The sequence below is a fragment of the Diaporthe citri genome (genome assembly GCF_014595645.1).
Source record: "Diaporthe citri strain NFHF-8-4 chromosome Unknown scaffold_1, whole genome shotgun sequence".
Taxonomy (NCBI): Eukaryota; Fungi; Ascomycota; class Sordariomycetes; order Diaporthales; family Diaporthaceae; genus Diaporthe; species Diaporthe citri.
Window position 1 is genome coordinate 532,252 of NW_025064846.1, and position 16,289 is coordinate 548,540.

General features: G+C 57.5%; 6 protein-coding genes across 6 annotated transcripts; 3 read left to right on the forward strand and 3 right to left on the reverse strand.

The window, feature by feature from the left end:
• Window positions 1-702: 702 nt before the first annotated feature.
• On the forward strand, window positions 703-1,816 carry INS49_000145 (uncharacterized protein; the record flags this gene model as incomplete). Its single annotated transcript, XM_043160983.1, has 4 exons — window positions 703-775; window positions 864-1,107; window positions 1,154-1,453; window positions 1,567-1,816. 4 exons carry the CDS (start codon window positions 703-705, stop codon window positions 1,814-1,816), a joined length of 867 nt encoding a protein of 288 aa, XP_043029489.1.
• Window positions 1,817-2,402: 586 nt separating this feature from the next.
• INS49_000146 (uncharacterized protein) lies at window positions 2,403-5,042 on the reverse strand (the record flags this gene model as incomplete). The annotated part of the gene is made up of 5 exons (XM_043160984.1): window positions 2,403-3,148; window positions 3,218-3,515; window positions 3,588-3,888; window positions 4,445-4,687; window positions 4,774-5,042. 5 exons carry the CDS (start codon window positions 5,040-5,042, stop codon window positions 2,403-2,405), a joined length of 1,857 nt encoding a protein of 618 aa, XP_043029490.1.
• Window positions 5,043-5,547: 505 nt separating this feature from the next.
• INS49_000147 (uncharacterized protein) lies at window positions 5,548-8,670 on the forward strand (the record flags this gene model as incomplete). Its single annotated transcript, XM_043160985.1, has 1 exon — window positions 5,548-8,670. One exon carries the CDS (start codon window positions 5,548-5,550, stop codon window positions 8,668-8,670), a length of 3,123 nt encoding a protein of 1,040 aa, XP_043029491.1.
• Window positions 8,671-9,767: 1,097 nt separating this feature from the next.
• On the forward strand, window positions 9,768-11,267 carry INS49_000148 (uncharacterized protein; the record flags this gene model as incomplete). The annotated part of the gene is made up of 1 exon (XM_043160986.1): window positions 9,768-11,267. One exon carries the CDS (start codon window positions 9,768-9,770, stop codon window positions 11,265-11,267), a length of 1,500 nt encoding a protein of 499 aa, XP_043029492.1.
• A 774-nt stretch (window positions 11,268-12,041) lies between these two features.
• Window positions 12,042-13,532, reverse strand: INS49_000149 (uncharacterized protein; the record flags this gene model as incomplete). Its single annotated transcript, XM_043160987.1, has 2 exons — window positions 12,042-13,190; window positions 13,392-13,532. The coding sequence occupies 2 exons, from the start codon at window positions 13,530-13,532 to the stop codon at window positions 12,042-12,044; spliced, it is 1,290 nt and encodes a 429-aa protein (XP_043029493.1).
• Window positions 13,533-14,556: 1,024 nt separating this feature from the next.
• Window positions 14,557-15,896, reverse strand: INS49_000150 (uncharacterized protein; the record flags this gene model as incomplete). Its single annotated transcript, XM_043160988.1, has 2 exons — window positions 14,557-15,419; window positions 15,476-15,896. The coding sequence occupies 2 exons, from the start codon at window positions 15,894-15,896 to the stop codon at window positions 14,557-14,559; spliced, it is 1,284 nt and encodes a 427-aa protein (XP_043029494.1).
• Window positions 15,897-16,289: the final 393 nt, after the last annotated feature.

The following is a 16,289-nucleotide window of genomic DNA, read 5'->3' on the forward strand; positions in this document are numbered from 1 at the left end:
GAGGCTTTAATATGTATGTTGACTTGGGCTACACTGCCGTGATAATTGTCTTGACTCACCAAGGAGTATGGAAGTAAAAAAGAAATAAGAGAGGCAGGATGATCAGAACGGGTAAGGAGGCTGGATTCCTGGCCTGCCATCACAGCATCCAACTATCCATACAGATGCAGTAGGCGGAAATTTGTACGATAGCAGTGCACCATGCCAAAAACTGAACTACTGTATGCAGGTTCCAAGGTGTCCTGACTTTCAAGGAGCATCTCATTCCTGAAGCCATGCATTGAAGACATGGGCAGCAATTTACTGATAAATCATTCCATTATAAATATCATGGGAATAGGTACATAACTTTATGCTCCGAACGTCTATAAGCCAACTAGAACGGGTGCAAACAGATGACTTCTTTAAAGGTACGTACCTGTCAACTCGTGCTCTAATTGGTAGGTGTGTCTGATCAGGGGTGCCTAGCTATGGGAGCTCGGCTGCGTAACTCCAAAGCTTCAGGACAACTAACAGCAGAGCTGTCGCAGCCCTCGTCAACCTCGAACAATTACAGGACCAGCCGACCCGACTTACACACACCAATTTCAACCACCAACTTTCTCACATTGACACAGACCACAGGCCCATTCGACAGCATACTATCGTTCATACGACACCCAACCAGGACACTTCCAAAGCGCAACGCAACCCCCACAGACAATGGCTTCCGCAAGCCGGAGAGAATACCAACAACCGTCCCTTGAGGACAACGACATGATAGATCCCGATGATGGTGAGCGCTCCCGCCCAGTCCCTAGCCTCAAACCCTCTCCCCCTTCCGCGGAGGAGTCTCAGCTAACCGTCCGCGCCGTCCCCACCAGCCGACCTCAACGACTTCGACGACCCCCTCCAGCCATCCTCCTCCCGCGCCCCACTGACAGGCAACATCGGGCAGTCATCGTCATCGTCCCAGCAGCAGGGCGGGGGCGGCCTCAGCCAGGACTACCTGACGTCGCGGATAGGCGGGGAGGACCGGCGCGCGCCGCAGAACACCATCGACGAGAGCGTGTGGGACACGCTGCGGCGCGACCTGCTGGCGGTCTGGAGCAAGATGCGCGAGGTGCTGTGGCCGCGGTACCTGCTGGGCGGGACCATGTTCGAGTCGGCCGAGGGCCTGCGCGGCGCGTACGCGAACCTCCGGGGGGGCCGGGATATCGGGCGCCCGCGACGAGCTGGCCGGGCTCGCGGGCCGCGTCATGGACACCGAGGCCCTGCTGCAGAACAACATGACGCCCGGGCTGCGCGACTGGGACCTCTGGGGCCCGCTCATCTTCTGCCTGCTGCTGAGCATGCTGCTCAGCTTCAATGCCGGGGTCGACCAGCGGGACGAGGTGTTCAGTGGGGTGTTTGCTATGGTGTGGATCGGGGAGGCGGTTGTGACGCTGCAGATCAAGCTGCTGGGTGGGAATATGTGAGCTCTCTCCCTCTCCCTCTCTTTCCCCGCCACCTTGAAGTTTCGTTGTGGGCTACGTATGTGTGCGGGACTACGAAAACGCCGTTGACTGACACTGGTGGTGGGCACAGCTCATTCGCGCAGAGCGTCTGCATCATCGGGTACACACTCTTCCCGATTGCCATCGCCGCCCTCCTGTCCGCGCTGCACCTGCCGCAGATCCCCCGGATCCCGGTCTACCTGGTGCTCGTCGCCTGGTCGATGGCGGCCGGCGTTAGCATCCTCGGCGGCAGCGGTGTTGTGAAGAACCGGGTCGGGCTTGCGGTATACCCCCTGTTCGTCTTCTACCTGGGCCTGGGCTGCCTGTGCTTCATCAGCTAGACGGAGGGATACTTGGGCTGCTGGCGGCAGGGCGAGGACAAAACCCGGTGGGAGCTTTTAGAGAAAACGTGATGGCAGGTCGCACTGGGGTTCCACGGTTCATTGCATTGAAGCTGGCGCAGGCAGGATGAACGGGTTTTCTTTTCTGGTCGTTGAGTGACGATTGTACTTCTAGATATCCAGGTATGGTGACAGGGCCCGCTGAAAGCACATCTCAGAGAGGCCGTCTTGTTGCTTCAACTAAACTTGGTGTATTCTTGCTCACGATGGTGTCCTCGGCCACGGGCGGAATAAGTGGAATATTCTTTCTTCTGAGCGGAGCCTATTGTCTCCCCCCCTCCAATCTAGTCTGTTGTTCTATTCTCCAAACGTGTATGTACATATCGACACATGATGTATCTATGACCCTCCCCAACGCCGGCCAGTGTTTTTATGTGCCTTCCCCCTGTCTATATGCCAAGCCGTCATTCCGTACTCATACAACAAACTGATCAATGCTTCATCACTGTCTTGTCAGGTGCTCTGGGTATCTAATCCTCTCGACATGAAATCTTCGCCAGACAACAAAAGCCTGCAATCATGGTGATCAAACTGCCGTTTCTGGCTGCTCGACGGGCATCCAGACGTCGAGCTTGCGCATGATGATCTGGTACAGGAACAGCATGCAACCGCTCTGGATACTGGTCCACACGACGCGCGGGCCGACGCCCCTGAACCATCCGCCGATGCCCTCATGCTTATATATCATCCTCAGCCCGACGAACACGGACGACGTGTCGAGCGGTGCTACTCCAGGCTTTGGCCTGTGTGTTGATGGGGACGAGGTGGAGATGAGTCGTTTTGATGCTTTTTTTATCCTCCTGCCCTCGGTTGCGTGTGAGATGTGAGGGTCCACCGCGGCACCCTGCTTTGCCTTGGCCGCCTGCGCACCATGTCCGGGGTTGACCTGGGTCTGCAGGCGCGTTTTGACTACGTCGAGCGGGCAGGTCATGGCTCCTGCGAGGCCGCCTGCTGAGGCGCCGGTCAGGAACTCCAGTGGTGTTCCAATCTCCCTGCTGCTCTTCCACTGATGTGCCCAGTCTTTAAACTGCTCCCAGAACATGAATTGCAGCGCCGAGAATGGCAGGTCACGGTACAGTGTCGCCTGGTAGCCGTAGAAGAGCGCAGAGAAACCCTCGGTACGCACTATCGTTGTCGCAGCATCAAGAGTGCCGCGGTAATTGTACCCGGAGTTGAAGTGGGGGTTCTTGTATCGTCCCTGGAGCTGTAATCGGGTCTTGAGGACTTCGGAGGGAACGTATACGATAGACGCGGCGAGGTCTCCAAGAAAGCCTGCGGCAGAAAAGTGTCAGACGAGCTATCCCGGCGTTTCCTAGAGACGTGACGGGGGATCGCACGTACCACCTGTGAGATATGCAACGTGTGGCTGGATGCCATAGTCAAGCAAGTGACGTTTTGAGAACTCGTATGTGCCGAAGAACATTACGGTGCCAGGGAAAGACCCCAGGAGAGCCGGAAACCAGCCGCCATACAGGCCCCTTCTTATTCCTTCCTGGCGGAAGATTGTGTAGTACGAGGAGCCGAGGGAGTTGTATTTCGGGGGTACGTGAGGGTCGCCCTGCTGCCGCGTCTTGACTGTATCAAGAGAATGCATGAGCATGTCACCAGTGGTTCCTCCGAGGCCACCGGCGATCATGGACTGGGGAAGGAGGCAGATATCAGCATCTTCCCAAGGTACGGGCGACAGCAGTTACGGTTTTGGTTTTCATACATGGATGTAGGGCTGGCGGCCCTCATATTCGTTGATTTCGTCGGCCATTGCGCCGCCGCGGCGTGCGATGTCCTTCGGAAACTGACTCTCGAGGGCTGGGCTATCGCCGCATGGTTGGCGAGCACCAAGCGGCAGGGGAGCTTTGCGCCGTGAGGAAGTCTGTGCCGGGACTGGCTGGGAAATGTCCAATTGGTAGGTGGTTACGAGGAACAGGAGGGCTGGAGGCCGCAGTTGAGGCGGGAAGCCCGGGAGAGGGTTGTCGCGTGCTGTGTTGGCGGGCTTGTTGAGGGCACGAACGGGACTCGATGAGATCAGTCAAAATTTCCAGCTTGGTGACGGCCGCCGGACCGCCCAGCAATTTTCGGAGCCGACCCTGTTGCTGTTGACTTGGCCTGTGCACCGAGGAACTTATAGACCCCCTGCGTCTGTCTTTACGGTGTGCATGCTTCTATTCTATGCGAGAAAATACCTAGTTCCTCTCGTTTCTGTTCTTTCCCTTCTACATGCTAACGCACACATAATCGACTCTTGACCATCTTGGAGTGTTATTCCTGCAAGATATGGAGCGGGCATGTGGTCTCCCGGCGCCGAACCCCACCAATGTCCGAGTACTGTTGACATCGGGTCAGCCGGTATGCCGACTTGGTCCCTTTCAACCTCCAGCTAGGACGTCGCATCATCACTGCACTGCACTGCATTGCACTGTGGTATGACGATGCTATGACATATTTCTCATAGAGCATTCGCAATGGCAGCCTGGAATGTTGGTGCGGAGCCACTTTTGCTTTTCCAAATCTGAGAGCCTTCTACCTCACTACCTCGTGGCAGCGAGACGGTCAGTAAGCCGATGCTCCCACCACTTGACCCTCTCCGCCTTGCGGAACGGCCACAAGATATGGGTGACCTGTCCCTCGACCAGCCGGATCGAAATTGGCCCATACGTGTTGCTGTCCAGCGACTTGGTGCCGTCTCCTTCCACCCAGATGTGATTCGGAGGCACGCGGATGTAAGGCGTAGGGAATGGTGCCTTGGTGTGAATCATGTCGCCAGGGAGGCCGATGATGCGCTTGACAGTCATGGTCTCAGGCCTCATCGGGTTGCTATGTCGCAAGTGGCGTCAGTCCCCCAGACATCTTGTAGGGCGTAGACGTGTTTTTGGCCAGGCAAGACATGCGGACAGACTCACTAGAAGGTCACGATCTTGCCCCTCTGCAGATTCTGCTGGGCATAGAGCTTCCAGGTCAGGCAGACGTAGCCGAACCTGGTCTCATTGTAGTTCTCGTTCAGGTAGGGATACATGGACGGTCCTCGGACCCTGGTCGTCCCCACGACATGGCTTTCGACAAAGTAGCACACCGGATACCAGGCTGCGCATATGATGAGGTACCGCGCCGTGTCTCCCGTGAAAGGAGCGACCTTTGCTCTAAGCCACGGCCATGCCGCACCGAAGGCCATGGGGAGATGCGCACAGGCTATGGGCTTCTCATCGGAAGCAAGGAGGGGAATATCACGGCGAGATGATCAATCTGGTCTAGGTATGTTGCGCGGCTGTGAACTGTTTTCAAGGGTCCAAGATTCTTCTGGGAAGTCCAGACGAGGCTCTGCTCGGTTTGCTACAGTCCCTAGCCTACCTAGGTACCCGCCCGTGGTACCACAGCACCGCCGTCAGGCTGCGCCAAGCCGCGACTGCCAGCGACCAGCGGCTTCCCTGCGGCCGGCAAAAATATTGGAATCTAGCCGTCAACGACGACCTAGTGGGTCCTGTTCTTCATCAGTCCACTTCTTTTGAACATTCAGACAAGCCGACCACCGTCCACAGACAAATGCGACTCGAGGCTGCTCTGCTCTGCCCTCTTCGTCCACGTCGGATCCTCCGAGCGTCATTGTTGGCATGCTGATTGCTCCTTCACCCGCGCCGCTGTCCAGTCGACAACCGAGACGAAATGTCGATCGATAGGCCATGTCCTCCTTGCTGCTCCGTGTGCCAAAGAAGGCAGCCCTGACAGCCCTGCGCGGCCTGATAGCCGGAACCTCATGCACCCTCCTCCTGGTCACCGAGGACCGCCGTCGCCGCATCAATCAAGCCCGCAGTGCCATAGAAAACGCCGAGAAGCTCTGCTTGGTGAAGCAGTACCATGCGACAAGGTCCGCGCTCCATCAAGAGCCTGCGCACCTCTCCGCCCTCGAGAGCCTGGAAGAGGCTGCGTACAAGGAGCCAAAATGGAGCAGTCACAAGAGCTTGAAATCTCGCCACAAAAACGCACCGGAAGACGACTGGGAGGGAATAACCCCAACAATCGGACAAAGCAATCAAAGTGGGCATCCGAGTGACGTGCGTGGCCAGCCTCGTCGCCACTACCGTCCCAAAGCAGGCCAGTTCAGCCGCATGAGGAAATCGACAGCAGCATTGCGCCCGGTCCCCGTTCATCCAGAACCCGCCAGTCAAACCGTCACTTTCCCCAAGCTAGGTGTCGACGAGAATGTCAGGCGAATAAGAGAAGCGGTCATACTAGGCGATGCTCGAAGCCTTGAGGCTGCCGTTGGTATCCTGCAGAAGACCGTTCAAAGAATCGGCCTCACGGATCTCGACAAGACCATGCTCGTCGATGCAGCTGCACCACTTTGCCAGAAATGCCAGGAAGTAGGCATGTCGGATCATTGTGAGGAAATACTACTGTGTGCTGTTGCGCTTGGGCCCATGTCTGGGGACCAGTACTATGCATTCAACCCGCAGCCCATGATCGAATCGGCTGTTGCTGCTACAGAATCCACATTGAGCAGAAGCGAGGCTTCCGGTACCGAGGACAAGGCTCGCCGTGCCGCAAAGCAGAAGCTCAACCGAGCTTTGTCTTTGTTCATGCCGCGCTTCAGAGACAAGACTTATGCCAGCCCTCGCTCGAGCGATTGGCAGCAGAATGCCGAGAAACTGATGCAACTGGCTTTCGATCTCGACTTGACTGACCAGGCCGCAGACGTATTCTGGCGCATCCAATTTTACGGCGGGGACGCGGATGCCTCGGTGACATGGCAGTTTCTGACGCGTCTTTCCGAAAAGAAAGACTTCAACCGCGTCGTCAACACCTTCAGTTTGACGCGCCACAAGCTCCCCCATTGTTCCAGCCAGTTATGGTACGACATTGGCAGTCTTGTGACTGATGCTGTCGAAGCTGCCCCCAAGCAGAAACCGTCGAAGGTGCTGCTACAATTACTGGGACAGTGCCCAAAGGATTACCATGTTCGGACGACATGGGCCACCAAACTCCTTTATTGCCACTGGAAGCGGGGCCAGGACTTCGAGGCAACACGAGGTCTGTTTCGCGAATTCGAGAATATCCACGCAGGCAGATTGGGATTCAGGTTAGTCCGTTTTCCGGATGGCGTTTACCGCGTCATGCTGCAAATTGCCGTGGAGGCAGAACAATGGCAGACCGTGGATGAACTTCTCGCCCGACTGCAGCAGATAAAGCCGTCGTCGTGTAAGGATGCTCGCATACTCGGCCTCCTCGCCTTGGCAAAGGCCAAGGTCGGCGACTGGAACGGGGTATGGGCAGATTTCAAGAACATGGAAGTGAAGGATCGCATTGACGACGTCTTCGTTCCTGTTCTCAAGGAGTTCATCAAGACACACACAATCAGTGAAACGGAAGAGTTCATGAAAGCCTACATAGCCGACTTGAAGGTGCCGGTCTGTCGGTATATGGTCAACGTGGTCGCCAACCAGTATGGCGCGATCCGCAATGTTGAACTTTTCGTCAACTGGCTTGACTACTGTAGTCAGGCCGGCTTCGAGGTCGACGCCGCCTTCAGCAACGCCATCCTCGTCAATTGCAAACGCAGATGGGACTTTAGCTTTGAGGAACTGAGAGTTGTCTATTGCAAACTGAAGCTGCTCAGCCGGAACTTTGTCGACAGTTGGACTGAAAACACTATGGTCATCGCAGCGATGAAAGTCAGGCATCATACCAGGTCGGCATACCGCAGGAACATCACGCTTTTGGGCATGAAGAGTCGAGGCGTCTCTTCTGTGACGAAAGGCACAACGCCGGAAGACGTGCGGATCGAAATGAAGGAAGCTATGACTCTACGCACCTATAGGACGGTTTGTGGGATCTACAAGGCAGCCCTTGCTCGAGGACTCACGCTCGACGGTGGCCATGTGCGGCTGGCTGTCAAAGCCCAGCTCAAAGTCGACCGAGGGAATCCACAAACGGTTTTCGACATAATCGCTGCGGCAAAAGCGAGAGGGGTGGATGTTAGCACGACAATATCACCAGTGTTCTTCGGTCTGTTGCGACAAGTCTCGCGAGGGGAGAAGGTAGACAGAAACGACTGTCTGCGCCAGGTTCAGAACCTGATCGGCCGATTTGAGTCAAACGGACTCAGCCTCCCACCCGCAGCTTTCACGCGCGCCGCGCACGTCTGCATGGGAGCGCGCCACTTCCAGGGTGCGATATCGCTTGCCATGTCCGGTCTAGAGCGCAAGGGTGTGTTGTACCCTTGGGACGGCCCGACCTTCTCGCTCTTCTTGCTGGCCTTCACGCACATGGTTGATCTCAAGGGCATGAAGTGGACCATTACAGGGGCGTGGCAGGAGCCTTACTTCCATAAGAAGACCGTGCTGAGAGCGCTCAAGGATTCACGTGGCTTGTTGGCCAAGTCTATCCAGACGAATGATGTTCAGAAGGCGGTTGGGGTGCTCGACATGGCCCTGGACCTGGTGTTGCGAGTGCGTGATGCTCTGGCCACAGAGCGCAAGAACCTGGAGAAAGACACGATGGAGATTATGAGGCAGGCGGCGCTAGAAGCCAACCAGCGGGCGCTGAATGGCCAAGGCCCAGAAGGAGGTGGCGGCGGTGGCGTTGACCCAGAGTTCGCCAGAAAACGGGATGAGCTCCTACGGGAGTTCGATGAACAGCAAAGGCGCGAGGAGGAGGCCGAGAGGCTGCAGCTCGCTGCAAGGGAGGCTGAGATGAGGGACAGGGCCCTGGCTTCCGAGAGGTTCGAATTCGAGCAGGCTGAAGAGGCCGAAGAGATGGAAAGGATGATGACGGAGAAGAAGTACGATATCGCCGGGGGATTCTGAGGGAGCGCACATACACTTGGGTGCACCTCGCATCTCTTGTGTTCTACATGTATACGTAACTATACTGCCAATACCCAATTCCGTAACTACATATATAAAGACGAAGTGCCCAAGCACGCCAATCCAAATATTCAACCCCGTACTATAGACCTGGCCGCGAAGGCTAAGGGACAGTGACTATTTACAATGTTACGAACTGAACTGAACTGGCAGAGTTGGAGCCTCAAGATTGGAGAGATCTTGGGGAGCAAATCGGAAGAAAAGAATATCAAAAAAATCACGACTCAAGGCGTACGGTCTGTCAGCTGCTGTCAGCCTTGCATCGTAAGGTTTTCTCGATCCTTTGGCCCAGTAGGACGAGTTGCATTTTTTCCAGCCTGTCTGCTACTCGTCCATACTTGTAGACCATCACTGCCCATGAGGCCACACGCCTCGAAATGCCCAACAAAAACGGACGACATGTGAAATTTGGCGGTCAAGTGCCACACACTGTCATTGGCCAATCACAGGCGGCGATGGCCGCATGGCATGACTTCTTGGGCCAATCGAGCAGAATTTACAGGGCCCTCCACAGGGGTCCAGGGCGCCGAATCTGGTCGCTTGCTGCAGGGGCAGCCGGGCTCCCAATTGCACCTCCCAGCGCCACCCTTCCTGGGAACTCGCAGTGGGCTGTGGATCTCGGTCGGCCGTCTTCTCCCACTTTTGCTTGTGATTATCACCATATCGACCAACGGCCAGGACGAGGACGGAACGGACAGGTCACTTTCTGCATTTGGGATCTGATCAATCCTCTTGTACTTACATCCGCCACACTGTCCCCCGTGGTCCCCGCGTCACAGCTCCCTCGCGTCTTTCAACAAGCGTCGCACAGCCCAGCAGCAATTGGCCGCCGTCATTGACCAGACCAGCGGTATCGCCACTCCAAGTCGGTACCTGCAGCAAGGACAACCTTGGGAACCAACCCCCTTTACGGGCCCGATCTCTGCACCGACTCAACGGTAGCTCGTGCGACTGTCCCTTCCTGTTGGTGTATCGAGTCTCTGTCACCCAATATATTGCCTACTATACTCGTCGAATCCATTCACAAATCCGCACACATGGCTACAACACTTGAAGTCGAAGCAGCCTCTCTCCAAAGGGAGCGCCGCCAGCGCTTCCACGAGGCCGATGTCGTTGTCGTCGGCGCCGGTGTCTTCGGCTGCGCCGTCGCTTACGCCCTTGCCAACCAGGGCCGCAGCGTCATCCTCCTCGAGCGATGGATGCACGAGCCGGACAGGATAGTCGGCGAGCTACTGCAGCCCGGCGGGTGCGCGGCGCTGCGCAAGCTGGGGCTCGGACACTGCCTCGAGGGCATCGACGCGGTTCCATGCTACGGTTACCACATTCTCTTCCACGGTGACGAGGTCGTATTCCCGTACCCTGCGACAAATGAACAGGGAGAGGTAGTGTTGGCGGAGAAGAAAAAGGCCGGTGAGGAATACAAGAAGCCGGAGGGGAGGGGCTTCCACCATGGACGGTTTATAATGCAGCTGCGGAAGAGCTGCCTCGGCCACCCCAATATTTCCGTCTTCGAGACGGACGTCACGAGCACCATTGTCGGCGAGCACGGCCCGGAGGTTCTTGGGGTGGAGAGCAGGACGACCGACCCCGCGACGGGCGAGAAGAAGCCCGACTGCTACTTTGGCAAGCTGACCATCATCGCCGACGGCTACGCCTCCAAGTTCCGCAAGCAGTACGTCGGCAAGACACCCCAGATCAAGTCCAAGTTCTACGCCCTCGAGCTGATCGACTGCCCCGTCTCGCCCTCTGGCTACGGCCACGTCGTCATCGGGAAGGCCTTCCCCGTGCTCCTCTACGCCATCGGCAGCCACGAGACGCGCGCGCTGATTGACGTCCCCGTCGACCTGCCGGCCGCCTCGGTCGAGAAGGGCGGCGTGCGAGGCTACATCAAGAACGTCGTGCTCCCCACCCTCCCCAAGGAGCTGCACCCGTGCTTTGAGGCCGCGCTGGCGGACGGCAAGATCCCCAAGAGCATGCCCAACAGCTGGCTGCCGCCGTCGCAGCAGTCCACCAACCCGGGCGTGCTGGTGCTGGGCGACGCCATGAACATGCGGCACCCGCTGACGGGCGGCGGCATGACGGTGGCGTTCAACGACGTGGTGGTGCTGTCGGATCTGCTGTCGGGCGTGCACGACCTGGGCAACGGAGAGGCGGTTAGCGGCGCCATGAAGCAGTTCCACTGGCGGCGCAAGAACCTGTCGTCCATCATCAACGTGCTGGCCATGGCGCTGTACAGCCTCTTCGCCGCCGACAGCCCACAGCTACGCGCCCTGCGCATGGGCTGCTTCGCCTACTTCCAGCGCGGCGTCACCGAGGAGCCCACGGGCCTGCTCGGCGGGCTCATCCACCGCCCCTGGGTCCTCATCAGCCACTTCTTCACCGTCGCCTTCCTCGCCATCTGGCTCAACGCCCGCGATGTCATGGGCGGGGGACCGCTCGGATTCCTCAAGTTCCCTATTGCCATGCTCGACGCCGTCTTGATTCTCTGGAAGGCGTGCGTGGTGTTCCTTCCGATTATGTATCGGGAGGCGCTCTAGATGCGGACTGACGGACAGTCGGGTGGGAATGCTCTTGAGAGCAGTCTTGCATTGCGGGAAGGAGATGAGGATGCGAACGATGTCCTTGCGACTTGAGCTTCGGGAGCGGGCATACTAGATGAGGACAGACAGACGAGCCTTCCTGGAATGGTTCAGACATCTAGAAGACGATTTAAGATGAGAAAAAAAGCATGCAGAGCGAATTTGCGCTTCGGATTGACGCGTTCAACGCCCTTCACGAAACGGAGGAAGGCGGTTTCGATGTACGTATTTAGGTCCTTGCTTCGAGGGCACATCTCCCCTCCGAGCGAAAGAGACATACAGATATCAAATCTAATTAATTTTAATGACCGTGAGAACGCACACCACTCAATCTGTATCATCTGTCTGTTGGGCCTTCTGCCATTTGAGAGATCCTGAGGCTGTTTGGCGAACAAGCACTGTCCTGATTCTACTCCGAGTCCGATTGCGTGAAGTTCTGGTCAAACCGAGAGCAATTTGTAAATTAAGCGTGCATGCCATTGACATCTAGTATGCGGTCCCTGTGGGCCGGCCTCTATGATCTTTCTTGCCCTCCTGACGAATTCTCATTGTACAGTATCGACTCAGGTATCGACCCAAGTCCACGAGTTTTGGGGTTCCGCCCAACGCCGTTTCCAAAATGCTGGTGATTGCAAGTGCCCATACACAGAGCGTGAAGGCCTGATCGCAGTATTTTCAGGCAAAGATAAAATCAAATAGAAATTAGAAAACAGAAGAAAGCAATAAAAAAGCTCATGTGATGCGCCGCCGGTAGACGCCAAACATCCAACTACCGCGCAGGATGACCATGCCCAGGGCCATGCCGATGCTGTCCTTGATAATGTTCATCTTGGTGCCCTCGACCTCGTGCCAGTCGATGGGGACCTCGGCGACGCGGATGCCCGGGGCCAGGCCGATGACGGAGCCGTCGCTGGCGACGACGGGGGTGGGCGGCGCGGACTCTGCGAGCATGAGCATCTCGATGTCGAAGATCCAGCCCTCCATGTGCATGTAGGGGACGATGTGGGGCAAGGCGGCGCGCGAGAAGAGCTTGAAGCCGCACTGGGTGTCGCGGATGCGCGAGGTCGCCGGCGGCGTGAGGATCATGAGCACGAAGTGGAACGACTTCATGAGGAAGTTGCGCAGCGCCGACCGCTGCACCACCTGCTCGCTGCCCACGAGGTGGCCCCGCGACCCGATGGCCACCCCGCGGTTGCTCGCGTCCACGACGTCCTCGCACCCCTCCACCAGCCGGCCCAGGTCGCTGAACTTGGACGCGCCGTCCGCGTCTGCGAAAACGACGTACTGGCCGCGCACGTGCCGGAACCCGTGCGTCACCGCCCCGCCCTTGCCGCGGTTCTTCTCGAGGTTGACCACACGCAGGATGTCGTGGAGCCCGTGCCGGCGGCTGAAGTCGAGGGCGACGTCGACTGTCTTGTCGCGGCTGCCGTCGTTGACGATGATGATCTCGTAGCCGGCGGCGGGCTCCCCGTCCCGGGCGGCGTCCGCCCTGGTCCGCCTGAACACCTGCCGGTGGTGAGGGGTGGTAAGGGGGCTGGCGATGCGCTTCTTCCCGTCGTCGCCGGTGGGGCGGCCGAACCTGGCGTCGAGGTACACGACCGCCTCCTCGAGGGCCGGGAGGATGCGCTTCTCCTCGTTGTAGGCCGGGATCACGACCGACACCTCGACGTCTGCGGGCTCGACCGATCCGGTGTCTGGGACGTCGAAGGCATTCTTGCTGGCTGCGGCGGCCTCGCTCAGCTTGCGCTCGGCATCCCATCGGTCGAACCAGCACGGTAGGGGCCGGGACGTGACGCCATCGGGAGTGGTGGTGATGTATGTCTTTTCGGAAGGGAATGGGGCGCGTGGCTTGGGTGCGATGATGTGGAGGCCGATGAAGAACTTGCAGAGGTATCATTAGCACACCATCAGATCGTGGACGTTGACTTCCAGCCGTTATTTCCCAGCCATCGAGGTAGATATGGCGTGCAGTCTGATTTGGGCAGTTCTTGGGTGAGACCTGTACCCAATGGGCCACTGGCAGGTGCGAGGGCAGTGCCGGGAGCGTCAAGCAGCTTGGGCAGACATAGGGACCAAACTTACAGCCAACAGGGCCAGGCTGGCGAAGGCGATCAGGATGAGAGGGAGGATCGTAAACGGGAACTCCCTCGCGACCATGTAGGTAGACCAGACAAGCTGCTCTGCCCCGGTGAGCAGGCGCGCAGGGAGAGACAAGTCCGCCATACTTTTGACATGTGACAGAGAGGAGCCACCGACGAACACACGCAGAACAATTTGCTGGAAGGAAAGGCAGGGCCGCAATCAATTGCGGCTGGAATAGGGGTGCATCTGGTGTCCTACGGCCATTGAACGAGGGGTACACAAGCCTGCGGTTTGCCTGGTGAGAGGTGAGACAAGGTATGCGACGGACGGCGAGCGTGGTGGAGGTTGTTCGAGAAACAGACTCCCCCGTCCGGCTGCAAGTCTGCGGTTTGATGTGCCGGAACCGGGTTGAGGCCACGAGGCACCTGCGAGGCGGCGACGGCATAAGGGGGGGGGGCGTGTGCGACGGCGGGGGAGCTTGCCTAGGTCCCCTGGGCTCTCTTGCTGCACGCCCTGTGGTCCCTGTCGATCCGCTGTGGGGGTACCCGAGATGCCCATTAAACTCCACACGGGTGGAGGAAGGAGAGGTCTCACCTGCGGCAGTGAACCGGCAGACCCTTGTCTGGGCAGGTACAAGATGATCAGCCAAGCACCTCATAGTTAGACTCCAGCCATTTGACTACCGTCAACTCTTCTCCCTCTGGTCTCTGCTAACAGTTATGTCTGTTCTGTGTCACCTTGAGACTCAAACATTACTCAGGTGGACTCGCTATCTGATACTATTACTGCCTACTCTGCGGACATGAGGATATTAGATCGTTGCCATTCCTCCCTATCGTTCTATTATGAAGACATCGAATCCGCCACCCAGATGACGCAGCGCCCAAGCAGCCCCCAGCGTTATCAGATTCTAATGTTTCTCTCAGGCAGGGAAGTACAGACTTTGACCCACATAAAAACTGTTGCCGACGAGGCTGTCCTTCAGATCATCGGCGTCACGCCTGTCATTGACACACGGTCCGGACCGGCCATGCTCTGTAGACGCGCTCATATGTACCATCTCGTGTGTACAGTATGACAATGCAGAGGGCCGGCCCTGGCAAGTCAGATCGGAGTCCCGTCCGGGCTCTCGCTGCCATCGTGGTCGCTTCCTCCCGGCTTCGATCTAGATCCAATTCCCGGACGAATTGTTGGCAGGCCTCAGCGTGGTTGGCGTGGTGGCCGCGGAAAAGCCAAAGTCCCAGTCAGCCATGAGGCTGTACGATGGCATCTCCAAAGGTTCCCTCCTGTTGTTCGGCGGGCTCGACCCCGCGACGGTCGCGTTGGACACAGCGCTCATGGATCCGGGGCGCTTGGGCGCCTTGGTACTTCGGCGTCTGCGGGAGTTGCTCGAGTACTTGGCCGTCGAGGCGGGGTCCACCAGGTGGCTGAACTCATCCAGTGACGCATAACATGGCTCGTCCTTTGCCATTGGGGCTTGACGCTCTTGGGGGTCAACAGCCGGGGGCAGCTCGTCTCTCTCCTCCGCCGTGCGGGCGGCGACGCGTGCCCAGTGGTTGGCCCAGTCGTAGCGGTCCACCCCACCAACCCCTTGGGATCCGTTTTTGATCGAGGTCGACGTTGGCGGGGTGAGTTCGTCGACCGTTTCGGATACTCCGGAGCACAGCGACTTCAAGGCGTCGGATGAACTGTTTCTGCTCTCGAAGACAGGTTTCATGCTGAAGTTGGGCACCGAGGCTGGTGCTGCGCCGCCGAGTGTCTTTGAACTGGAGTCATTCTGTGCTGGTGGTTTGGTCTGGACGGAGGGATGGCCCAGAAGGTTTCGTTCGTTCTGCGTACCTCTCTGCTTTCCCTCAAGCTCTCTTACCCTCCTCCTGAGACGCTTCAACTCGGCTTCGCTACCTGCTTCCGCAGCTTGATCTTGCTGAGATTGCTTCGTCTCGGGCTCGTGAGATGGGCCCTTGGCCGAGCTGGCCAGCTCACGAGGAGGCTTTCCCGTGCTGTTTCGGCTGGGGCCAGATGCATATCCTATCTCAGTGTGAACAATGAGTGCTACATATGAAGTGTACACAGACTCGACTTACCTTCGTCTGTTGGTGTTTGCGACTGCTGCTTAGCCGCCGAGGCTACGGGTAGCTCAACCTTCTTTCCTTTGAGAGAAGGACTGGACAAGGCCAACTTGCGCAATTTGGCCGGGGTAGGAGCCTTGAACTGGGCGGGCAGAGGTTGGCCCTGCCAGTACTTGGCCGGTATGTTGGTGACGTTGGTGTCGGAACCGGCGGCGAGGGCAGAGGCTTCCTTCTCCAGACGCTGCTGGTGAGCCTGCTTCAGCCTCTGCTTGTCTGTGCCCCTATAGGCATGTGGGACACTTAAGAGTGAGTCGTTCAAGGCGTGAGTCGGGGTATGAACGTAAGGTGGCGGCACTGCTTTCGCCTTCTTCTGTTGTTCCTCTCGCTCTTGTGTCCTGCGGGCCTTGGCCTCCTCGTTCTTGGTGAAGAGGCCCATTCTGGCGGGTAAGTAACGACTTGATGGAGGGAAGTCAAAATTAAATCTTATGAAGTGCTTGAAGCCACTATAATGGGGGTAGTACTGGGGTTTCAAGGGGATGTCCGGGTACCCGCAGGCCTGAATTTGTGCAGGATTCGAGGACCTGGACGAAGTTCCACGGGTGAAACTTTTCAGGCTTCGTTGTTTTCCCTAGGCTGGGAGGATGTGGACTGGAGGTGGGATGAGCTTGGTAACGAAGTACTGGGGAGTGGCCCAACGGGATGCACTGCCTTGGGTACGGTCCTATGATGTTCTAAGTTATATCTAGCATAGCCTAAGAAGGTCGTAAGGCTCGTTAGAGATGCATGCTAGCCTGGCTAGTCACCTCCCAAAGTATTTAAAAATAAATGC